Source organism: Mauremys reevesii, linkage group 4 (genome assembly GCF_016161935.1).
Source record: "Mauremys reevesii isolate NIE-2019 linkage group 4, ASM1616193v1, whole genome shotgun sequence".
Classification (NCBI taxonomy): domain Eukaryota; kingdom Metazoa; phylum Chordata; order Testudines; family Geoemydidae; genus Mauremys; species Mauremys reevesii.
Genome location: NC_052626.1, coordinates 106,816,500 through 106,842,977, shown reverse-complemented (window position 1 = coordinate 106,842,977; position 26,478 = coordinate 106,816,500). Strand labels below are relative to the sequence as shown.

At 40.8% G+C, this 26,478-nt stretch overlaps 1 protein-coding gene across 4 annotated transcripts in view; it reads left to right on the top strand.

Annotated features, from left to right (window-relative positions):
• Nucleotides 1–26,478, top strand: part of KCNQ1 (potassium voltage-gated channel subfamily Q member 1) — a 552,595-nt gene that overhangs the window by 183,685 nt on the left and 342,432 nt on the right. For all 4 annotated transcript variants that reach the window (XM_039537861.1, XM_039537860.1, XM_039537864.1 and 1 more), the window contains exons 7-10: nucleotides 18,475–18,585; nucleotides 20,471–20,566; nucleotides 21,688–21,816; nucleotides 26,325–26,463. In XM_039537861.1, the coding sequence (XP_039393795.1) occupies nucleotides 18,475–18,585; nucleotides 20,471–20,566; nucleotides 21,688–21,816; nucleotides 26,325–26,463 (475 nt within the window). The remainder of the gene's footprint in view (nucleotides 1–18,474; nucleotides 18,586–20,470; nucleotides 20,567–21,687; nucleotides 21,817–26,324; nucleotides 26,464–26,478) is intronic.

The window sequence follows — 26,478 nt, the reverse complement described above, 5'->3', positions numbered from 1 at the left end:
CACAAGAGAAGCATTCACAATCGGTGTTTCTAATGGGCCAATAGTCTTTGCCTTGGCTAGCCATCAAGGATCTGGGTCATCTCACATGTAGTTGTCACCTCTCTAAACACACACACACGCAACCTTGGTGCAGTTGAGAAGACTCTTCATGGCGAGTGCTGAGTAAGAAGCGCTCTGGTTTTATCACAGCCGGGATTTTTTTCCTTTTGACAAAAATAAGGAAAGAATGCACAATGTTGCTATCTTAGGGTGAATACTTTTCCTTGGGCCTTCTGCTGCAAAACCTTCCTCTTATTAATTTGAATTTACATGAGTACTTCATACTGTACCTGTTAGTCTGTGGCCTCCCTTGTGCAGCCTGAAGGTAACATCAGGCGCGGGGCAGCGCGGCGGGCAGGCGGGGCGGCGGCTGGCGTGGGCGGGGCGGTGGGGCTTGCCCGGCGTGCGCTCGCCGCGGCATGCCGGCGCCCGACCGGAGCCCGCGACGCCAGGCATGACTGGAGCGCATGCGCGCGGTCGTTCCGGCTCCCCTCCGCGAGCCCTCCCATGGAGGCGCTGCGGTCGGTCCCCCCCTCTCGGCTCGCCGCGGCATCGCGGGGCATGCTCAGCGAGAACCAGCGGAAGAGGGGACCCGCGGGACGAGGGAAGGGGGCGCGGCGCGCTCCGCTGCTTGGGGCAGCCTACTTTCTAGAGCCGCCCCTGGGTAACATGCAGCATTGTATAAAATTTTTGCTGTGTCAGTTCAGCTTTGGAGGCAAGCAGATGCTGTTTAAGTTACGTTCTGCCAATTAACTTACGTTCTGACAGAAAAGTACTGTCACTTATGTATTACCAATTTTTTATTATCTACATATAAAATACAAATACTGTAATCTAAAACACAGAGAAAAATATAGGAGGAGGGGGAAATCTAAACTATTGTAGCTAAACATGTAACTTGAGTTCATTTTGGACATGTAAGGAAAAACAATTCCGTTTGTTATTTGCAGACTGTACTAAGGGAGGAAACTGAGCCCCCCTCCACACCCTTCTAATTTTCTCTAGGTGTTGTAGGTTTTTTGAGCATTAGTTCAGATTTCAAAATGCTGTTTGCTTGGGATTTATGCATCTTGTCTCTGAACTTTGATTTTATGGGCAGTTCAAGTGGCTTTTAATCCTCACTTAGTAAAGACCTGTGGTGTGGGATCAGTTTTCTGTTTCTTTCAAATTCTTGCTAGCAAAGTACCAATAAAGGAACTTTTGTATGTAATGAGCACTCAGATCATCACCTTTCTTCCAAGATCTTTGCAATTCTGTTAAAAGATACAAAAGAGCTTGAAGAGAATTCTGGCTAGTAACATTCAAATAGTTTTTGGAAACTGATCTTCCATTTCAATGAAACAATAAAGAAATGAAAAGAAATGTTTTATAACTAGAAATTGATTACCTTTTAGGCCAGATCCTAAATGGTCATAATTTCATCAACTTCAACGGAGCCAAGACAATTTATACAAATTGAATATCTGGATGTAAATGGTTAGTTTTCGTATTGAATGAACTATTTTTACCAGGGGGCTATGTAGGGTCAAGATGTTTGTACTAGGTTGAAATGAACCACATTGCAGTTTTCAATGTGACCTAGCTAGAATTCTAACAGGGCTGCTTTAATATATGTCACAAGCAGGTCCCTGAATTCTAGGCATGGCTCCTGTTCCCCTTCTGTAAGGCATTTGACTTGGTGCCATTTTGATTAAAAACTAGAATGATATAAAATTAACTTGTCACATAAATTAAAAGCTGGCTAACGGATAGGTCTCAAAATGTAACTGCAAGCATGAAATCACCAGTGAGCGGGTTCTAATGGGGTCTGATAGGGTTCAGTCCTTGGCTCTGTTATTTAATATTTTTATCAATGCCCTGGAAGAAAACAAATTCATCGCTGATAAAGTTTCCAGATGATACAAAAATAGGGAGAATGGTAAATAATGAAGAGGGCATTTCACTGATAGAAAGTGATCTGAATCAGTTGGTACACTGGCAGGACTGGCTCTAGGTTTTTTGCCGCCATAAGCAAAAAAAAATTGGCTGCCCCTGTCCCAGCCCTGAGCTCCTCGCCGCACCCCCCTGCTGCCCCAGCCCTGGGCTCTCTCCCCGCACCCACACCCCTTGCCACCCCAGCTCTGGGCTTCCCCCTTTCCCCCCACCATTGCCCCACACACACCTCCTGCTGCCCCAGCCCTGGGCTCTCCCCACCACCACCTGCACCCTCCTTCCGCCGCAGCCCTGGGTCACTGGTAACTCGCTCCCAGGGCAGGTCATTCAGCAGGAATTTTAGATGTGCACAGAACACAGACAGGACTGGTTCCCAAATGGTTACAGAACTGCAGTAAAGTGGAACAGTTTTCAGCTTGTGTGATTGGAGGCTATCTGGATGCATATTATAAGACTATCCTACATGAATGAGGAAAAGTTGAGGTGCCTTTATTATTCTTTTGTTCCACTCTTTCTTTCTATGGGGAATTTTGCCAATGCAATATCACTGTCTTCCTTTTAAACAAACAAACAAACAAAAAGGCAATGGTTGTTGAAAATAGCAATTCCAGTCCTAATAACCACTGGGAAGCATTACTTGCTCAAGTTTATCCTACTTTTTCTACAACAAGTTACAGTGGATCAGTATATTTGATTAGGGAGAAATGAAGTAACAGCTGCCCAAACTGAGCTTGAGCACTCCTGAATTTTGAGGTGTTCAAATCTGGAAGGCAGGTGCTGGGGAGGGGGCTGTGGCTCCGCGGGGGAGCATGGCAGCATGTATGCAGCAGCGTGTCTGGTGCTGCGCAGAGCCAGACACACTGGTCTGAGTGGCATAGTAAGGGGGCTGGGGAGTTGGAGACGGGGTAGGGGGTTCCGGAGCGGGCAGTCAAGGGACAGGGAGAAGGAGGGATTAGATGGGTCAGCAGTTCGGGGCAATCAGGGGACAGGCAGCGGTTGGCTAGACATGGGAGTCCCAGGGGTTTGTCAGGGGACAGGTAGGGGGTGGGGTCCTGGGGGGAAGTTGGGGAGGCCTCAGGAGAGGGCAGCTGAGGACAAGGAGAAGGGAGGCTTAGATAGGGGCTGGGGTCCCAAGGGGCAGTTAGGGGCAGGGGTTCTGGGAGGGGGTGATCAGGGAGCGGGGGGGGTTGGATGGGTTGGGGTTTCTGTGTGGGGCAGTTGGAGGGAGTGGATAGTGGCAGGGTGGGGCTACCCTCCCTCCCTGTAGAGTGTCCTATTTTTTAAATGTTAAAATATGGTCTCCCTACCAGCTCTCCATTCACAACAGACTGCAGCATGAGGTCTCAGATACCTCACTTCCTCCCCCTTCCTTTCCAGCTGGCAGTGGCCAAGGGAATGCTGGGAAATGTAGTTCTTTCCCTGCTCCAGGGCTGGCTCTATAGGCAGGGAGCTAACCAGTAGCGTAGCTAGCGGGGTTCAGGGGAAGCAGCCGCTTCCCCTCAGCACATTTTCAAAAAGCTGCGCCTGCCGGGCTGGCGCTGGTGGCAGCACAGCTGGAGGAGCCATGGGGAGGGAGGGGCAGCAGGCACGGAAGCGGTGCCTGCCGGGCCAGCGCTGGTGGCAGCACAGCTGGAGAAGCCATGGGGGGCGGCAGGCGCGGCTGGAGGAGCGAGGGGGGGGCGGCTCCTCGGCCATCGCACCCCACGCTCAGCGCGGCCCCAACATCGCCGCAGCCACCTTCTGCGGCGGCTCAGGGCTCAACGGCCAAGCGCTCCCCGCCCCTTGCTAATGTGGTGGGGGGAGGCAAAAGGGCCCCTGCGCCTTTAAGGCCGCCTGGCTGGCGAGCCCCGCATGGAGTACACCAAATGCCGGGAGCAGGCCGGGGACAGGCGGCAGTGCAGAACGGAAGTTGAGCAGCGGGGGTCTGGTGCCTTGCACTGGGGGGGTCTGGGCGAGGGGCTCCCCGGGGCCGGGCCTGCAGGGCAGGGGCGCAGGCTGTGCTGTCTGGACGGGGGGCTCTGGCACGGCGCAGGAGCCTGGAGCCTGGGATTGGTGGGACAGGACCCTGCAGGTGGGGCTGGGTGGCACAGCCCGGCGGGGGACACCTGCAGAGCGTGCTGGGCAGGGGAGACTCTCCTGGGGACGGGAGGGTATCCGCACCCTGGGGAGCCCACAGGAGTCCTGAGCTGGCCCCGGGGTTAATCTGGAGGTGAAACGGGAGGAGTCAAGAGGGCGTGGCCAGAGGAGGAGCCAAGGGAGGGCGCCTTTTTTATGTTTGCTCCCCCTACACTTAAAACCTGGCTATGCCACTGGAGCTAACCAAGGAACTACAGCTCCCAGGGCCCCTTTTGGTTCTCAGTTCCCATGCTGGATCCCTGCCGCCCCTGCAAATGGGCTGCCCCAAGAACGTGCTTGCTTTGCTGGTGCCTAGAGCCGCCCCTGTACACTGGGCACAAGAGTACACTATGTATTTTAGTAGGGTTACATGTAAATGTATACATCTAGGAACAAAAAATGTAGGCCATACATGTTGGGGTGCTCTATTTTGAGAAGCAGTGACTCTGAAAAAAGCTTTGGGGATTGTGGTGGCTAATCAGCTGAACATGACCTCCCAGTAAAAAGAACGAGGAGTACTTGCGACACCTTAGAGACTAACAAATTTATTTGAGCATAAGCTTTCATGGGCTAAAGCTTATGCCCAAATAAATTTGTTAGTCTCTAAGGTGCCACAAGTACTCCTTGTTCTTTTTGCTGATACAGACTAAAATGGGTACCGCTCTGAAACCTGACCTCCCAGTGTGATGCACTGGCCAAAAGGGTTAATGCGATCCTGGGATGCATAAACAGGGCAGTAGAGAGGTTATTTTATCTCTTGGGCACTGGAAAGACTGCTACTGGGATACCATGTCCAATTCTGGCTCCCACAATTCATGAAGGATGTTAATAAATTGGAGAGGGTTCAGAGAAGAGCCACCAGAATGATTAAAGGATTAGAAAAAATGCCTTATTGTGATCAATTCAAGGAGATCAATCTGTTTAGCTTAACAACATGAAGGTTAAGGGGTGACTAAATTGCAATCTGTAAATATCTACATGGAGTACAAATATTTAATAATGGGCTCCTCAGTCTAGCGAAGAAAAGGTATGATACGATCCAGTGGCTGAAAGCTAAAGTGACACAAATGCAGGCTGGAAATAAGGTGTACATTTTCAACAATGAGGTTAATTAACCAGTGGAACAGTTTACTGAGGGTTGTGGTGGATTCTCTATCAGAGACCCTTTTTAAATCAAGAATGGATGTTTTTCTAAAAGATCTATTCTAGGAATTATTTTGGAGAAGTTATATGACCTTTGTTATACAGATCGGAATAGTTGATCACAATGGTGCCTTCGGCCCTGGGAATTCATGTATCTATGACTGTATGAGACTTGACTATCTTGCATAAATAAAACTGCCCTTTTTCTTGTTTCTCTTAACTCTGAGTCATTTATTTGGGGTTTTACTTTTCACTATAAATATTGATACATCATTAAGTATAGTATAGTAAAAATGTCGAATGGAAGAAATTATCTGTAGAATTTTCCCCACACACTTCACAAACTATTATGAGAATCTCTTCATATGTAAAAGCAGCAAAGAATCCTGTGGCACCTCATAGACTAACAGACGTTTTGCAGCATGAGCTTTCGTGGGTGAATACCCACTTCTTCGGATGCAAGTGGTGGAAATTTCCTGGGGCAGGTATATATAAGCAAGCAAGAAGCAAGCTAGAGATAACGAGGTCAGATCAATCAGGGAGGATGAGGCCCTGTTCTAGCAGTTGAAGTGTGAAAACCAAGGGAGGAGAAACTGGTTCTGTAATTGGCAAGGCATTCACAGTCTTTGTTTAGTCCTGAGCTGATGGTGTCAAATTTGCAGATGAACTGGAGCTCAGCAGTTTCTCTTTGAAGTCTGGTCCTAAAGTTTTTTTGCTGTAGGATGGCCACCTTAAGATCTGCTATAGTGTGGCCAGGGAGGTTGAAGTGTTCTCCTACAGGTTTTTGTATATTGCCATTCCTAATGTCTGATTTGTGTACATTTATCCTTTTCCTTAGAGACTGTCCAGTTTGGCCGATGTACATAGCAGAGGGGCATTGCTGGCATATGATGGCATATATTACATTGGTGGAAGTGCAGGTGAATGAACCGGTGATGTTGTGGCTGATCTGGTTTGGTCCTGTGATGGTGTTGCTGGTGTAGATATGTGGGCAGAGTTGGCATCGAGGTTTGTTGCATGGATTGGTTCCTGAGCTAGAGTTACTATGGTGCGGTGTGCAGTTGCTGGTGAGAATATGTTTCAGGTTGGCAGGTTGTCTGTGGGCGAGGACTGGTCTGCCACCCAAGGCCTGTGAAAGTGTGGGATCATTGTCCAGGATGGGTTGTAGATCCCTGATGATGCGTTGTAGGGGTTTTAGCTGGGGACTGTATGTGATGGCCAGTGGAGTCCTGTTGGTTTCTTTCTTGGGTTTGTCTTCCAGTAGGAGGCTTCTGGGTACACGTCTGGCTCTGTTGATCTGTTTCCTTATTTCCTCGTGTGGGTACTGTAGTCTTGAGAATGCTTGGTGGAGATTTTCTAGGTGTTGGTCTCTGTCTGCGGGGTTAGAGCAGATACGGTTGTACCTCAGTGCTTGGCTGTAGACAATGGATCTTGTGGTGTGTCCGGGATGGAAGCTGGAGGCATGAAGGTAGGCATAGCGGTCGGTAGGTTAAGTTCTTCATATGTAGCGAACTTTTCCTCAAACATTTCCTTTGATCTTGCAGATGAGATTTAGAAGATACTACTAGGATTAGCTGCTTTACTTTCTGTTTGTGGGTCATGCCAGCAGAACCATGCCAGAGAGATATTAAATGCAATTATTCACAGGTCTTTTATGCAGAAACTGGGCTTTGCACAAAATCATCAAAGTTAGGTAATAGAAATTCTCTGTTACTTGTAGATTTCAAGAATCATGTGCTCAAATTCAACACTGGAGAATTCAAATCCAGTATATGGTGCTAGCTGTTGACTTTGTGTATAAACCCTGATTAATGGTGGTCAGCAGATCTCCCACGGTTTCCCATTTATTTGATTAGTAAAAGTGTGGGTTGGCATGCTACAGTCTCTCAAACAATGAAATTGGATATTGGTTTACTGTAAAATCTAAACAAGTAACAATGGATTAATTATCAGGCTTGGATTCAAAGCTGCCTGTATTCCCTGTGAGTTTTACTGTCTGTGTGTGTGCACAGCCATAAGATCATTTACTTCTGAATAAAAATAATCATAACACTGTAAGCAATAAATCATCAATGCATTTTTGCAAAATTTTCCTTTAAAGAATATGGATTTATAAATCTGAGACCTGCTGCGAGGTTTTAAAATCTTTGTCAAGATTAATTTCCTTTAGTTTAGTCACCTTATATTCTGGGGGGGAAAACAAACAAAAAATATCCTCAATCTTTCCCTGCATCATCATTAATACAGTACAGTACAACATATTTTTATGTAATATCTTTCATTACAAATAATAAGGAAAAAAATCAGGTCTCTCTCTTAAGCTCTGTGATTGTTGAAGGTAAGTTGGTTAAACCTTGTACCAGCCTCTCTTTCACAGTGCAGAGAAAATAACTTTGGGCTTGTCTGTGCATGCACCAAAGCTTTTATCTGATTTCCAGCATTCAGACTCTAGCATACCTTTGTGCTGCCAGATCTCCCAAGCTAAGTCTTCAGACATGGTCACTATTTGGATAGGAGACCTATAAAGAACAGCTAGGTTTTGTATGAAGTGATGTAGATAATTGATAAGGTGACACACTTTCCTCTGAATCAGCTCTGAATTAATGCCAAATGTGATGTTAGGAGACACTGAGGCGCTGTCTTTTGGAAGAGTCCTAAAATCATGATACTTTTAATGAGAGTAGAGATGCTAATTTGAGCATCCTGACCGAATTTAATTTGAAGCAAATACCTTCTGTCTCCTGACGTTTCAGTTGAATATGTTATTCTTTTTGACTTCCCACCCTAAACTGTGGGAAGTGTTTCTGTATACTTTTGACCAGCTGCTGCAGTCTGCCCCAGTGATAGACACATTCTCGTGGTAGATAGTGATGCATATATATATACACACATCCCTTACCCACCTCAGAGGGGTGTTATGAGGCTGAACTGGTGACTGACTGGAAAAGACTTAGATTTTTAAAAGAAAATGCTTCAAGAAGTGCATTGGAATATGTATGTAACAGCAATGATCAGGAAAGCAAGCCAAGTGTCTTACCATGTTTCAGAATTCTAGTGTCCAGTAGTGCACAACATTTAACTCTCATCTGGAGAACATAACTCAAATCCTTCTTCCTGAAAGGATGCAATAGACATGTATGTACTTGGGGGTGGAGGCAGGAATTTTTAGGGGATAGATTGGGTGCTATAATATATATCTTTAATATATAGACTGCAAGGAAAGAAAAAATTACATCACTCTGCAGTACTTTCAAAATGTAATGTTATCTGCCTCTTTAGTATCAGCGGTGGGCTTTTTCCTACTTTGTGCAGATCTCATACTGTATAGTAAAATAAGAGCGTACAGGGCCTAATCTGTTGTTTACACTGTGTAAAGTGGCTGCAAAACATTAACAAATCAAAAAGGTGTAATTTTACATTCACTTTGCACAAATGTAAGTGATTAGGCAAGGTGCCAGGCAGTGGAGAAAGCAGACAGGAGGGTATTTGAACCGATAGACTCCGGAGGAGGAGGAGACTATAGTTTCATTCCAGATGAGCTATGGAGAGTGTACCAGTGTGATGCAATCTTGGATGTCCCATAGTTCTTCAGGTAGATTAGAGGAAGAATGCATCTGCAATGCATCTATACCTTTCCCAGACCTGAGGAAGAGCTCTATGTAGCTCGAAAGCTTGTCTTTCTCACCAATAGAAGTTGGTCCTATAAAAGATCTCACTCATCTTGTCTCTCTGCAATGTAACCTAATTTACTCATGGTAGGTATTGTACATGGAGGAAAAGCAATTCTCTAGTGACATTCTATGTACTTTGTAATGCCTAGTACAATTCTGCTGAAGTTCCAAGAAGAGGCAAAGCTGCTAAGTACCTCTGTTTGGGGAAATTTCTCCTTTACTGCTTGAATGCTTGGCTATTAATTAACCTCCTGTTTTTGTGTTTCTCCCTCACTTTTATGGCATCTATCATTTTTAATATCTCTCTGGATCATGCATTCTTGACATTTATTTTTTGTGACTGTGTAAATGTCCAACTCTGTGCCTGGTACTATCAACACTCTTTTGAACAGAGTTATGTCCCTGGTTAGTTTATGTCCCCATTTTGTCCAGGCACCCTTGAATACAATCACTTTCCTCCTCAGTACTAACTAACCTTCCTGTTCCTTGTTACAGTTTCAACCTTTTTGCTCCATTCCCTGTTCCCTACTCCAGACTATTGATGTGTGTTTAATGCAAATAAGATTATACCTAACGCCAGTCCTTGTGGTGATATGCATCAGATCAAAGTGATGAAGCAGGGAATGAATACATATGATTTTGTTCTTAATTAGAACAGTTAGCTTCTCCTGCTGATTTGTAATGAAATTTTAATATGCAAGCTCTTGGATCAATTTAGTTTCATTATGGCAATGCATTTGCAATGCTCTAGCATAACTTGTGTTAATATTTCCATTATAAACCCTTATTTTACAACTGTAAAATTAGTATTCCACTCTTTAGGGGATTATAACATGGCCATAAAATTTCATTCAGGGCTGAAACTTGACACATAACATTTCAGCCTGAAAATATGATGGTGAGGAGGGCATTGTGTGTGTGTGTGTGTGTGTTTGAACTTGGGAAGTAGGTGTGTGTGTTAGAGCTACAAGAGTAGAGGAAAATGTTAGTTTTTAAAAAGAAATTGATTTGCATCTCTATTTCCAGAAGGTCTTTAAAGAACACCCAACAAATACACACAAAATGCATTGGTACATAGTACAGAACAGTTGTGAAGTCTTATGTGGGGGTGGAGCAATGAAGATTCAATTCCCATGTGCATACAGAGGGAATATGAATTATAATTCATTTCTCTACATTTCTGAGAAATGATGTCAAATCTTTTATTTACTGCAAAAATAAAATTTTAGCGATTTTTTTTTTCAAATTGCGACATAGGCTCAAGATGACCCAGTCCGCAATTTTGATAAGCGATAACTCAGCCACAATGAAACACAGCCACCAGCAGCAAGAGCTGCAATGCAAGTGACACCTAACTCAAATATACATCAAGGTTCCATAGCCAGAAATTCATGTAGAAAGGAGATATCGCGAGTTGATACATGTCAAACGGTCATTTTAACACACGTTGCAGGTAGATGGTTAAGAATCGAGGGAATACTGTGAGATATTATGTTTCTTGGTGTCAAATAATAAAGAATAATGTCTTTCAGCATTATAAATCCAAAATGTGAGTCTCTTTAAGCGTTATTAAACCTTATCATTATTATCGGGCTAATTAGGAACTTTTCTTTGTTATAACTGGTTCACATGTAATAAATAATGTCCATAAAAGAAAAGTAACAGCGTTAATGCTTAATAGACTATGAAAGTGATGACATCACACTTCAAGTGGGTAACCGTGAGGAAGGGGATTACTTTCCAAACAACCGGTGTCGAGTTATAACATCGAAAAAGGTCATTTTGTTTCTATGTAAATGCTGTAACTAACTGTTTTAATAGGTAAGTGAGTGTATGTTACTAATCATTGAACCTTTAAGCAGTGAAAAGACGTGTTAGGATGGCTGCAATGTGGTTTAAATCGCCAGCCATGTGGTGTGTCCGCCATCTTTAATGCTATAATGCTTGCAGTCGGGAGCACAGTTGGTACATAACAATATTCAAATGCCCCATGGCAGAAAGAGGAAAAAGAAAACCCTTAGGAGCTGAATATCATAAACGAAAGGCTGAGAAGGAAAAGGACCAAGCAAAACAGTAGGAATCCTTCCTGAAATATCTTCTCTTTAATCTAAATAAAGATGGAAGCAGTTCACAGCATCCAAATGAAGGAATTTTACTTGGAGAGGAGGTTAGCTCACATCCGCATGGAAGCAGTTTGGAACATCAAGATGAAGGTATATTACTTCGAGATGAGGGTAGCTCACATCCTCAAAAAAGCAGTTTGGAAACTCAAGATGATGGAAATTTACTTCTAGATGAAGGCAGCTCACAGCATCAGACTGATATGGAAGTGGAGAAAATTTATTCACCTTCAGAGAGACGTGCAGAAATTGAAGTAAATGAAGTAGAAGAAAGAAAGGATGAGACAGTTACAAACAAGTTACAGTATAGGGACCCAGCTTCATGGCCCAGATGTGATGACGGTGTGCGGCAAATTATCGTGGAACATGGACACGAACAAGTTCATGAATTTCCCTTCCCTAAGGGTGGAAATAAAAGAAACGTCTCTGCTCCACATTACAAGAGGAGGTGCCTCAAGTACTCATCAATCTTTTTATTATTGGGGAAGAAATTCATCGAAACTGGTTACAATATTCAGTGTCGAAGGACTCTGTGTTTTGCTTTGCTGCAAATTGTTTAGAAATCAAGCAATTGGTACATCACTTACTGAAAATGGTTCGAAGGACTGGAAAAACATATCTTCAATTCTCTCTTCACATGAAAGAAGTACAGAACATTTGGAATGTTTTCAAAATTGGAAAGAACTTGAATTACGATTGGAAAAAAGAAAAACTATCGATGAAGAAAATTTACATGTGATCAAGGAAAAAGAAGAATATTGGCAACAAATATTAGAGTGTCTGATTGCTTTAGTGAGAGTTCTTGGTGGATAAAATTTAGCATTCCGTGGCCATGAAAGAAATGAAAAATTATACACTCCAGTAATGGAAACTTTTTAAAATTTGTTGAATACTAGCTTTGTTTGATCCAGTCATGAAGGAGCATCTACGTAAAATAACTGATTATGAAACACAGGTTCATTACTTAGGAAAAAAATATGCAGAATGAACTGATTCAAATCCTAGCAAATGTCATAAAAAAAATTGTAGAAGCTGCCCATTCTGCAAAATACTTTAATAATACTGGACTGTACACCAGATGTGAGTCATGTTGGATAAATGCCGATGATCATTCGTTTTGTGGATATGGAAAAGTCTGCAGATGAAGATAATGTTGAAGTGCTCATAAAGGAACATTTTTTGGGCTTTGTACCACTGAAGGAGACGACTGGAGCATTAATGTCTGAAACTATTCTACAAGAGCTTGAAACAATGTCATTATCTGTTGAAAATTTACGTGGCCAAGGCTATGATAATGGGGGTGATATGAAGGGTAAAGACAATGGTGTGCAAAGGAGAATGATGGAAATCAATCCTAGGGCCTTTTTCGTTCCTTGCAGTGTGCATTCTCTGAATTTGGTTGTCAATGATGCTGCTAGATGCTGTTTGAAGGCAAGCAGTTTCTTTGACCTGGTGCAACATGTTTGTGTTTTTCTCAGGCTCAACATGCTGTTGGGAGATTCTGACTTACCATGTGAATTCTCTAACTGTGAAACCACTTAGACAAGATGGGAGAGTTACGTTGGTGCTTTGAAGCCTCTTTGCTATGAACTTGGAAACATTTATGATGCCCTAATTGAAATTTCTGATGATACTACCTTTACTGGATCATCTGGCAATACGGCATGTTCAGATGCAGAAGCTCTTGCAAATGGCCTTTCCAAGTTCAAATTTGTGACTTCACTCATTTTGTGGTATAATATCCTTTTTGAGATTAACCTCACTAGTAAGCAGCTTCAGAAAAAGAACTTGAACATACATTCTGCTATTCAAAAACTGCAGCAAACTAAAAATATTCTGGAGGAATTGAGAAGTGATGAAGGGTTCGAAAGAACACTGGTAGATGCTCTCGAGCTTGCTGAATAGATTTTTGGACAGAATTTGAACCAGAGCCAGTTCGCATTTGGCAAAAGAAACAGCAGTTTTTGTATGAAGTACAAGACGCACCCATTCAGATCCCAAAACAAAGGTTCAAAGTGAATTTCTGCTTCATAGTCCTTGATACTGCTATTCACTCGGTTGACGAAAGATTTCAACAGATGCAGCAGCTAGAGTCAGTATTTGGCTTTCTATATGATATCCACAGCTTGAAAAAGAAAACAGCAAAATAGATAAGAGAATTTTGTATAAAATTGGAGTCACGTTGACTCGTGAAAATTCAAAAGACATTGATGCTACGGATTTGTGTAGTGAGCTTCAGGCTTTTTCAAGACGACTTAAGAAACATTCCACTCCTGAAGAAGTACTGAAGTTTGTTTGTGAAAATAAGCTTCCAGACAGTTTTCCAAACATTTTTATAGCTCTATGCATTCTTTTAACTTTGCCAGTTTCCGTAGCTAGTAGGGAACATAGCTTCTCAAAGTTAAAATTGATAAAAACATATCTGCGTTCAACAATGGTGCAAGAGAGACTTGTTGGACTTGCCATAATGTCAACAGAGCATGAAATATCTGGAAAACTGGATCTAAAAGAACTAATGACTGAATTTTCAAAACTTAAAGCAAGAAAAGTCATGTTTTAAGAGCACAGAATGTTTTTTATTTAGAGTGTTTTATAAATACAAGTTAAAGTTCATTGAAGAGTTTTCTTGTTTCTTTCTATATTGGAAATGGTGATAATGGCAGTTAAAGCAGGATAGTGTAATGGATGATTTTGGATTTGTAATAATAAAAATTATAATTAACATTTTAATGCGTTTTTATTTGAAATTGGACTGAAATATCATCTAGCTGTCGTGTACAAATCTATTTTGAAAATTTCATGTCTCTATTTTATCTGATTTCAGAAACATTGGACCGACAGACAAACCGAATAATTAAGCCTCTGTTTAAAAAAAAAAAGTTTAAAAAACATTAAAAGAAAAAAAAGGGCAAAATGTTTCCCAGTTTACCAAAAACCTCAGCCTAGATCTGCTCTTGGTTCGCCTAGGTCACTAAAATCTCGGATTTTCATTTGGACTTTGTTACCCCAGGAGTAGTAATTTTCTAAGCATCCTAAATGGAGGGCTGAGTTGCAAGAAAGAACAGACTACTGAGTAGCTGCAGGCAGGGGGCAACAGAGACAGAAGGGCTGCTATGCTCTGCCCACCCTTGAGGTGGCTGAACCTTCTACGTTAATTTTTAAAGTTTTTTTGTTTTAAATTATGAATACAATTAAAAGAAATGTTGAAACAAAAATTCATTGCAAACTGAAAAATTGAAACATTTCATTTTGAAAATATTGAAACGTTTTGAGGGTTCAAGGCATATTTTTAGGGTCTCCCCTCCCCCAAAAATGAACTGTTTGGTAAAAATCAACATGAATTCATGAAACTATTTGGTCGTTAAATATGCACTTTTTTTATTAAAAAATTGTTTGAAAAGGTTTTGTCCAGTTATTGTCTTTAGGGATAAGTGGTTTTGATAAGTGGTTTGTGAAGGTTTAAAGTTTCAGAAGCACTGATACATCTTAAAAGAGCAGTTGGTAGGCACTCAGATGATGATGTTGGGTTGATTTGGGGCTTGTTTAGTTTTGGCTTTGGGTTTTTTGGTGCTTTGCAGTTGGAATTTTGGGAAAACCACAACCCTGGCAAGACTGCGTTTGTGTATGTTGGGACGAGCCATTATTCTGTTCTAACAAAGCTCAGATTGTTGCTCTTGCACTGGTAAAGAGAGTTGAAGACCTGTGAGAATTTTAATTGCTCTTTTAGGCTGAATTTATACCTACTGCGCTGTTGTTGTTGTTTGTTGTTGTATTAAATTCCATTATTTCTGCAGCGCACAGGAGAAAGCCTTGACTTCCTGCAAATAATGACTTGGAGAACTGACATAATATGTTACTTACTGCACTAAGTACTTAACAGAAACAACAGTAATGCCTCATGAATGTCTTTTAATATATCTAAATGGCTTTGACTTTTTAATTTTAAGGTAGTTAATCATCAGTATTGAGAAAAGCTTTTATATTGTACACAGTGTTTTAGTAAATGGAAAGCAGATATTCCATTGTAGGATTTCAAAGTGCAGTATAAATATCAATGAATCAAGCCTCACAACATCCTGTGAGGTAATTAACTATAATGATCATTGTTTTGCAGAATGGGAAACTGAGGCACAAGGCAATTAAAGTACTTGCCCTAGATCACAGGAAATCTATGGCAGAGGTGGACATGGAATGTAGTCCCTTGGCTTTTATCCTTTCTTCAATAATTGGAAACAGCATCCTGAGAGTTTGGGAAGAAAAAACAGTGAACTGAAACTGAATTTCTTTGCTAAGATTTTTTAAAATGGGGCTACATCTGTTAGTTGTAATTTGCTTTCGCTATCTAATTTTTCAGTTCAAATATGCATGTACTCATTGATAAATGAGGTACCTTTTGACTATGGTGATAGCTACTCAATTTGTGAGGTCCTGTGAGGAATTAAACCCCCAAATTAGTATTAAGATAAAGAAAAATATTTTTTACTCTGTAAGTGTTGCTTTAATAGCTTTTTTTTATTCAGATTGATGAAATTAAGCCATTGTGTGAACAGGGATTTTTGCTTATTTACTTACTAATTTGCTTGACTGCAGATTACAGAGTTAGAACCAATTTGCTTTGAAATTTAAGATGGGATGTGTGAATCTCTGTACTTATAATTAAGCCATAGACTTCTTCAGTTCCACATCTACATTAAAAATATTTTTATTTGTTTTGTTACGGGATTTTAAAATTAGAACTTTATAAAATGGTCAATGGCTTTGTCTAGTTCATGATCAAAAGAGCTTGTGATCATCTTAATGAAAGTGGCATAATTCATCTAGACCATTTGATATTTTTGAACTGCTACGCAGGTCGCTGACAATCAGCTATGTTGGGTTATAGATCTGCTGAGTCTATTGGATTTTTTTTTCTTCATGACATCTGCTGAGTTGGGATAAAACCCCTGATTTTCATAAGAGATTCCTAATCAAGCCCAGTTAGGTGAAAGGCCTACCAAGGTTGCCAACTTTCTAATCGAACAAACCCAAACACCCTTGCCCCACCCCTTCCCCAAGGCCACGCCTCTATCCCTCCCCTTCTGAGGCCCCGCCCCTCACTCTCCCTCGCCCTCACTCACTTTCACCGGGCTGGGGCAGGGGGTTGGCTCTAGGCTGAGGGGCTTGGAGCATGAGAGAGGGCTCCGAGCTGAGGCAGGGGGTTGGGAGTTCAGGCTCTAGAAGGGAGTTTGGGTGCGGGAGGGACTCAGGGCTGGGGCTTCGGGCTCTGGGGTGGGCCAAGGATAAGAGTTTTGCGATACAGGAGGGCCTAGGGCGAGGGCCAAGGGGTTGGAGTGAGGGAAGGGGTGCAGAAGGGAGTGCGGGCTCTGGGAGGGAGTTTGGGTGGTGGAGGGGGCTCAGGGCTAGGACAGAGGGTTGGGGTGCAGGAGAGGGTGGGGGAAGTGTGCAGAGACCCCCTGGCTAAGGAGCCTGCCTTAGACCCACTGCGCCACCAACCGGACTTTTAGCAGCCTAATATCTCCCAGATTGCTTTCAATAGCCATTGGGAGATCGATGCTGATTACAGCAGACTCCCAGCCAATCCGGGAGGGTTGGCAACCCTACTTATAACTCTGGTGGAAAGTACCTTATTCATGGAACTTCACTACAAAAGGAGCTACTAGGGAGAGGCATGGCCACGAAAAGTGGCAACAGGAGCTGACTCAGTGTCCTTGCCTGTACCACCACAGCTCTAGCAGCCTTGTCTCAATTGTAAGATTATTACATGAATGTTAGCTTCATTTTGGCTCTGAGTCCCACACAGTTTTCCAAAGGATGATGATGGCAGACTGATTTGTGTTCCTGAGAGAGACTCTAGAAAAAGTCTACAATTAACTTATTTTGTACCTATTAAAATTACTTTGATGTATTTCTTACCTGAGGATTTTTCTCTGAGACTGCAAATGTGCTTGAAAACATTCTTTAATAAAGAGAAGAATTATTATCTGTTTATACATCCTTGCTCAGAGAGAGATGCTTTAGTCCAAGTTTTAACATTGATCAGTTCCTCCCATTAGCATATGCCCTCAATACTGGCTTTATCCAATTGGATATTAGGAACTTATCGACTGAACTTAACTAAGTCAGTCTTTCCTGTGAAGCAATGTAATTACGCCTGAGATAATGCCAGATCCTCAGGCCCTAAGTTAGCAGCAGAGCAGGTCTCGGTCGGTCTACCAATAACAGTGCTATAAAACTAACAAGCTGACAGTTATTCAAACATTGCCTTCTCTTTTACTATCATATTACAATACCAGTTTTGAGCGAACAAAGTGTAATTCACACACTGCCAGGAGGTGGATATAAATATTTTCTGCAGTTGAAAAATGTGCTAATTTGTATTTTTACCATGAGTTTTTAAAAAGAAGCCTGGTTCCCGTAGTTGATTTCAACAAAATTTGTGAGTGCTCAGCAAGAGGAGCTAGAGTGCTCAGAACTTTTAATAATCAAGCAACTTATGCTAGAATGAAAATTATACTGAGCATTTTTATATATTTATACAGTATAATGTAATAACTATGCAGATACTACTCTGAACTTTGTTTAACTGTGTAATGTTGGACAGTTACAGGCTTATGCTAAGACCTTTAACTCTCTGTATCCATTTATTCTATCAAAATTAACACAACAGCATCTAACCTGCTTAGGTCCTTTTGAAAATCCCACTGAGACTCTATTTGCATTATTAAGCAATTAAATACTTTTGACAATCTGGCCCAAGGTCCTTGCCCAAGGTCCTTGCCCGTCTTTGATGTTACTCCTTTTACAAGACAGGAGTAACCTGATGGATGCATAACAGCAATCACATTAATGCAAGCTGACTGGGCTTTTGCATTCAAATTTTTCTTTGGCATTATCTTTTTATAGAATTTTTTCCAAAAACAAGAATTTTCACAAATGAAGAGCTTCAGTTTTGAAAAATCCTACAATGGGTGACTAAGCTAATCAATTAAACATGTCAATGCAACCTTTCTTCCCCTTCCCCCAAAAAACAAAACAAAAAGCCTTGAAAATGAAAAAATGAAAACAACCTCCTCGAAATAGCAAACACACACCAAAAAATAGCATAGAGAGAGAGAAGAAAAAACTGAAGAACAGACTAAACTCTCATCAAGTTTCCATCCATATTTTTTTTAAATGAAAAATTTCAAATGAAAACAAAATGGTTTTTCAGAAATTTTCATTTTTTTTAAAAACTATACTTTCTTACATTTATTCTGTGTGGAAAAACTTTTGATCAGCACTACAATTTAATGGCAACATAGTATAGTTCTTAATATAAATAAATGCTTTGTGCGAAATACAGACTTGTGCATAATTTTGCATCTTTGATTGTAATCAACTGAATATTCATGTCAAAAAATGAATGAAAGCTATGTTAATATTTTCTGTAATGCCATATGTACTTCTTTTTACAGGTGACTGTTACAACTATTGGTTATGGGGATAAGGTACCTCAGACGTGGATAGGAAAGACCATTGCATCTTGTTTTTCCGTGTTTGCTATCTCATTTTTTGCCCTTCCTGCGGTAGGTTCTCTTATGGGTTATTTTCCTGACAGTTTGTTCTTAAATGAATTAATGGACCATTGAATCTTTTATGAATATTTTCAACTTGCCAACATGTTTTTAAAATATCAAAAGTAGCTAAAAATATTTTTTGTGTTTCCTTATTCATTTTATAGAGTGTTCTATTTGGTGCAGTCTACATTTGCTAGAGTTCTCTCTGAAACAGGTTTTTAGCTTGAAAATGAAAGTTTAAATGAGAATACCTTTCTCTTCAGGTTTTAGAGGCGTACAATACATTAAATTCACATGGTAATCATTTTTGTGAGTGCACTAATGCTGATGTTCTAGTTTTTTAAAGCCCCAATGCATCAAAAGCACTTCAGCATGTGCTTAAGTGTCATTGATGGCAATGGGTTTAAATACTGTGCTGAATAGGGATGAATTTAAGCATGTGCTTTGCTGAAACGGGAGATTTAAACCTTTATTAGAATATGCATAGAAGTGTTTTAACAGGTATAAACTTGCATTGTTTTTGTCTGTTCTTTTCCATTCTTATCTTCACCTACCTTTCTACTACTCAGAAATGATCTTTGATAAATAAAATGAGTTGTAAAGCTATTTCTTTGATCCTGATTTTTTTCTGAATTTAATGTCTTCAGAGATGTTTTTAAAGTAATTATTCTGATGTCTTTATGTTCAAGAACATGCTTATAACTTGCCTGCCAGATTTCCCAGTTAGTTGTAGCTGTAAAATAAACTTATTTTCAGTGTTATTTTGATACAAAGGAGAAATAATTAATCTGTTTTTTTTGCTTAGGACAACTAACAAAAGTTAGGTGTTGTCCTCCTGGTAATAATAATTGGTTTATAATAAGCCTTGCATGCTTCTACCTTGTCCTAAGAACATGTTCAAAAAGAAATACTAATGTAGTTAAACAACTGGAATGGGTCTTTGGGTCTACTGCAAACCCTTAATCATTCCAATACTAAATGTAGCATGGTTCACTTGTTTAATAGTCATCGCCTCTGTGACCTCTGTTAAATGAATTTCAGAGAGAACAAAATGCATATCCTATTAATTTCTAACTGGAAGATTTGATGAGCGGCAGAGTTCAGTACAGTAAAGCCAAGGTAGCCAGCTGCCCTGTTGTCTTGCCTACACTGGCATAATTAGAACCCACTATTCTCTAGTGGTGCAGTTCCAGGTGTAACAGTGGTAGAGGCCATAGTGTAAACAGGTCTCAGTTGTTTTTACCACTGTGGTGTTAAACTTTACGTTAAATGTCTCCACAGAGGAGGTGATAACTAAACAAGTGAACTGGACTACGCTTACTTTTGGAAAGGTTTACTAGACCTCATATATTAATTGCTCTTGAGTCAAGTCAGATGACATGGCGGTAAACTCAGCTGAGTCCTGAAAACACTTCAGCTTCCACCATTGCTACCACTGGTGGAGAATGATAGGCCCAATTTTCCTACTATAGATGCATCCAAAAAGCTTGCTTATGACTTAATAATATATGGACTTCTCATCACACTGAAGGGGTAGGCAAATCAGGGTAAAGACACTCTTTCAGATTTGACCTTCATCTGCACAAGCATTTATGTGGTTTTCAGGCTGTGAAATACCATCTACACTTATTCTCTAGAGGGCTGATCCAAAGCCAAAAGATTCCCATTGACTTGTATGGGCTTTGAATCAGGCCACAAATGAACTAACATTTTAAGTTCCAAGAAGAAATACTAACCGAGACTGAAAACTACTGCATATTAAGTCATTTCCCCCGAATAATTAGCTATGTTGTTTATGATACCGAATAAAACTTTATTAATATGATGTAATTTGGCCAGAGTGTTGAAATGTTTTTTTCTAAATGTTAGATCTTTATTTTCTTTCTTCTCTTAGGGAATTCTCGGTTCAGGCTTTGCCCTGAAGGTACAACAGAAACAAAGACAGAAACACTTTAACCGTCAAATCCCAGCTGCTGCATCTCTCATTCAGGTACCTGGACTGCTATATTTTAAATGCATTTATTTTCTCCCTTTATTTCAGGCTGAGTGTGTGTTTTTTCAAAGCTGCCTGAAGGATTTGGACACCAAATTCCCATTTAAAAATTAATTGGGAATCCAGATCTCCTAGGTGACTCTGAAAATCCCATCCTTAAAGGGAAAATCATGACTAGAGCAATTGGAAATATTCTCCACAAAAGACAGTGCAATCAGTTCAGATCAGCTGTTTTAAATTTCTTGCAGAAAAATATCCTATGATGGTTGTTTGTTTGATACAAGAGTTGTTAGAGCTGATCACCAGTACTCTCATTTCATCTTGTAGCAACTACAAATTAGAGCTGTGCAGTTACCAAAATGTCTATCCTACAGAAAATTTTGCATTTTCAATAAAAAACAAAAACAAATCAAAACCTATTACAAATTCAAACAAAAGGTCAGTTATGCAAAATTTTCCATGGGATGAACACTTTCAAAAAAATTCCAATTTGGAGGAACTAAAATGGAATTTTTCAAAAATTTCTGGTCTGAGCTCTCTGGGCTCCCAGGAAGCCAGCTCGCCTGGGGAGCCTGGGCAGCCTACCAGGTAGGTTGCCATGGAGATTGGGAGCTCCAGTTTCCAAGAGCCTTGCCAAGTGGACTGTTAGAGAGCCAGCTTCTCAGGGATTTGATTCCTAGGAGGTCAGACAGATCATGAAGTCCCATTTTACAGATAGGGACCTGAAGCACAGGATAGGTTAAGTGATGTGCCCAACCAAGGTCATGCAGGGAGTCCGTGCAGAGCGGGGAATTCAACTGAGATTTCTTGAGTCCCAGCCCAGAGGGCTTCCTACCAGGCCATCCTTCCCTTTTCATGTTGTCCTGACCCTGCTTATAGAAAAGAAAAGATGTGGTTAAATAAAGAACATTTCTTCCCCTTTTTTCAAACAATTTAAAATTAGATGGATTGAATTTACTAAATGAGGATTTTCCACAATGCCAAATGATAAATTACCCTTCATTTTTGAAGGAACCTGAACACATCAATAATTTCTCTTTAACTTTCAGGAAAATCACATTTTAGAAGCTATAACAGTGAATCTATTGTAATAATTGTACTGCTAACATTTATTTTAGACTGCATGGAGGTGCTATGCAGCAGAAAACCCAGACTCTTCTACATGGAAAATATACATAAGAAAACCTGCCAGAAATTATCATTTGATGTCACCTAGTCCAAAATCAAAGAAATCAGTAATGGTATCAGTAAGTAACCCTGGTTTTCTTTCCCATTTTGGTAGTTCAGTGAATACAGTTGCTTGGTAATGAAATGGAATTTGCTCATTCTCCAGAGGCTATAAATTGTATTTGTATTATAGGATATTGCTTGATCTTAAAGTTTTGTTTTTTAAATGAACATTGGGATTTTCCAGATAGAAACATTTATATCTGTAGTTTACTTTGCTTCAATTCACTGGTTTGATTTTGATGGACATGAGAGTTTTGAGGGACACCACAGTGACATAACTCACTTATATCAACCAGTAATTGAATACAGGACACTGTGAAATAATGAGCAATGGGAAGATAAAGCGAGCACTTGCCCTTGCAATGGTAAAATACTGTGCTGCTCTCAAATATTATTCTTATGGCTCAATCAGCCCCACTGGTAATAATACAGTGTGTTTATATACAGTAGCCTTTCATGTCAAGTGATCTCAAATAATATATGTTCTTATACAAACACAACTGTGTATATACAGTATAATTAAAATAAATACCTGGTAGGTAGACTGAACTGTACTAGGCAGATAAAATTGAGTTCCACTTGATTTATATGATTTGGGTGTGTTGGATGAAACCTGAAAAAAACGAGGTCCTATTCGCTTTGACTCAGGCAAGGGTACCAAATTTCCAAAGAGCAAAGGCCCTCCTAAACTTGCATTATGCAACTTTCACACACCTGCATTCGAATAATTGTGTCTGCAAATACCCATTTGTGTATCCGGCTACCCAGTTTGCATATTTGTTCTGACAGGCACAAGGGGGCTTCTGCTTGTTAAGGAATTGCCATTCATGGTCCCAGGGTACTACTTTATAAGAATTTTGTCTTTGTGTCCTTGGCTACAATGTCCTGTTCCCCCAACTTTGTGGAGTGTGCTAGTTAGCTGCCTCTTTCTCTCCCTCCACCCCAGAATTAGTTGCACCTCAGTGATATTCTATGTAAACGACTTGTAAAGCACTTCAGAATATTTTGCTATGAGAGGCACTTTGCAAATATACATTTATATTATGCATTACGTCACCCATTCCGGTGGCAGCTGTTTTACAGTGTGCTGCAGACGTATGTAACAGGCTTGCCCGGGAAGTGAAAAAGAATAATGGGCCAGATCCTTACCTGGACTAAATAGTCATAGGTCAATTAATGTCAATAGAGCTATGTCTAATTGAAGCCGTTGAGGATCTGGCCCATCATAGCCATGAAACTGCAAGTGATTTATGTAGGCAGTATGGTAATCTTGTTTTACTTCTGAAAAATTATTTTGATTTCCTTTCCTAATTTGCCTTTATCTTTATCAAGCCACTTTTGTCTAGTTTATAATAGCTGAATTAGGAGGGTACTATGATTCTTCAGCACAGAAGCCAGTACCTGTTTATTTTAAATGTGTTATCCAATAAAGTTTGTAACATACATAACTCATTGTTGAATTAGCAGGTTTTGTATTCATAATTCCAATATGTATGATCCTAGGAATTATCCTGTTTAAAAAACATCATCTTGCGAAATAAGATGTCAATGATAATGAGAATAACAATCTAATATTTGTAGTGCCTTTTCTTGAAGAATCCTAAACCACTCTGCATCCTTTTACTGAGGGAATTTTGCAAACTACATACTAGAGAGAAGCTGAAATCTCAACCTGAAATCAGCGCTTCTTCAGATTTCAGAGAGGGATTGGATTTCAGTCCTGACCTCCTGTCTCTACAGTTTTAGTGGCAGGTTAATTCTAAACTTGGACATGGTCTATTTTCAGGCTATGGTTCAGATGAAGCCAAAATCAAACCAGTGATTTTGTGAGATTTCTGTCATTTGTGACTGAGTGAAGTCTGACCAGAACAGCTAAAACCATCAAATTTGAACCCAAAACCTTTATGAAACCTAAACTGCATCTGAATACTGCTTATCTCCACTAAATATACAAAAGGTGAACGCCAGTAGAAAAACTCAGATTCACGTTTGGATCTGATTGTCAAAGTTCAAGAAGTTTCAGATCCAATATTCTGTTTTTGATTTTTCTCTAATAATATATATTACACACACCACACACACACACGTAGAAATTATTTAAGGTTGCAAAATCAAACACTAAAAACTCAGGAAATGCTAGAATTAAAATTGCTTGTGCAACCTTAATTCTGCACCCTTGCCAAGTATGTGGTATTATATAATTGTATGACCACATAATCTTATTTCCATAGACCCCTGCCTGATTCAGTGCACAGGATGATGCTCAGTGAATGCAGCCAGGGTTGTGTATGAATGAATGAGGCTAAGAAGTGAAGTGTGGATTATGAGGCTTGGCTCAACAAACAAGAGTTGTGAAGGTTATAAACACCAGTTAGTAAAATGAGATATGTCTACAGCTCATCGTCTCCTGGCTTCTAGCCCAGTGCACCTTCCAATAGATAAAATGGAATTTTTGTTGGGAAAAGCAATGGGGAAAATTCATTTTGTCTGTCTTGCCTGTTTGATGGTTCCGTTCTATGCAGCATACTGAAGAAAGATTGTGAAGAGCATGCTCAGTGTGGGTGGAAGCTTGGATGATATAACACGCCTTTGGCAAGCTCTGTTGATCAGAACAGACTGCTGGTGGCAATATTCAATTTCTTGGAACTCTGCCAAATCTGAATGGATTTTTGTGCATACATCAAAAGGCACCTACTTGACCCCAGAACTACCCCTCTGCTAAATTTCAAACTTGTGCCATATACCACTGGAAGCATTAGAGTTCTATAAAAACTTACCTTGACTCTTAAAAAAAAAAACCCACAGGGGAGATGTTAGGCAACCTTCATATATAGGAATAACATCTCAGCTGAAATACAGCTGTTTCTGAAGTGAAATGTGATCACCGTTTTAACAATGGAAAGTAACACAAATGTTGAGGACCATGAAGCATGTCCCCCGTGGTGTAGCATGGCACTGCAGTCAACCGGCCACAGTTTCCCTCCTGAGTTTTCAGTGACTTCCTTGGCCATCAGCATTGTTTCATTTGCTGAGGTGAGTTGGCCCTCCAGCTAATTCACAAAAGTCCACGCCTTCTAGGGTATTCAGAGTCTAAAGGAAAACACTAATCTTCCATCATGGATCTGTGCCAGGCACACGGTAGTCTCTGACCCTTCTTTTCCCAAGCTCAACTTCAAGCCCTCCTGGGCTCTGGTTAGTCCAGGGGTAGGCAATCTATGACACACATGCCGAAGGCGGCACGCGAGCTGATTTTCAGTGGCACTCACACTGCCCGGGTCCTGGCCACCGGTCTGGGGACTCTGCATTTTAATTTAATTTTAAATGAAGCTTCTTAAACATTTTAAAAATCTTATTTACTTTACATACAGCAATAGTTTAGTTATACATTATAGACTTATAGAAAGAGGCCTCCTAAAAATGTTAAAATGTATTACTGGCACGCGAAATCTTATATTAGAGTGAACAAATGAAGACTCGGCACACCACTTCTGAAAGGTTACCGACCCCTGAGTTAGTCCTTTCCTCCTCCCCTTAACAACAAGGCTCATTGCACCCTCTACCAGGGTGGCAGCATAGAGGGAATCCATACCCACCTTCTATAATGAGTTCCAGGCCCTGGGAGCCCTAAATAAAAGGTCTTTCTGCTCCCTGTAGCCAGAGCCTGATTTACACCTTCTGTACCGCTAGGAACAGCATCTTCAGCACCCCTCCTGCCTACAGCTGACCTTCATGTTTTCCTTAAAAAAATTAAACATTTAACCCACTTTTAACTTTTAGGCACCTCTAGAACTCTGGCACCCGTAGGCATGTGCCTAATGTGTCTAATTGGAAATCCGGCCCTGCCTGTAACCACAAGCTGCCCTGCTTCTTCTTCACAGGCCTCTTATCCTCCCTGGGCTCAACCTTCTTTGCCCCTAAAACAGGGTGACCATATCCCTGCTTCCTGGGGCTATGCTGTAATCCTTATTGGCTTTCCTGGCTTACCCTCATGGGGTTCAGTTTCTGCTCCAGGGAGCCCTCCCTCTGAGTCTTCCTGGACTCTAGATTCGTGAGTGCTATTCCTCACTCCCTTCAATCATCTCGTGACTGAGCTCCATGCAGTTGTTCTATGAGCTGAGTGTTAGTCACCTGAGTAAACACCTGGCCTCCATTCCCAGCTTGACAGCTGATTCTCCCATAGAACACTTTTCCTTAAAGGGCCACACCTTAGAACAGGGTTTTGCTGATCCAGGCCCTGCTGACCTTAAAGGTGAAAGGCTACAGATGGGAAATGAAAGAGAGTACTATAATCCAACTGAAACTGGAAGGAGAATTCAGGTGGGCAGACTGCATTTACTCAGCTTAGAATTTGGCCAGGACACCAGGATTAATATCCTACTCTTGTGAACATTGTCATGGGAGTTTTTAATGAAAACAAATGGTCAGATTCCCTCTGTGGTTAATCTAATCAAGTAAATTTCACTATTGAGGAGGCACTCCTAGTGTGTGTTCTTACAAGAGATCTAATTTGTGTTCATATTTTTAGGTGAAGAAGAAGTTTAAGACCGAGAAGGACAATGGACCTTCTTCTCCAGATAAAATGTTAACTGTTCCACATATCACATATGACCACGTGATGGATGATAGGAAGTCTGACTTTAATATTGATGCATATGAAAATTCTGGTAAGAAATTCCTTT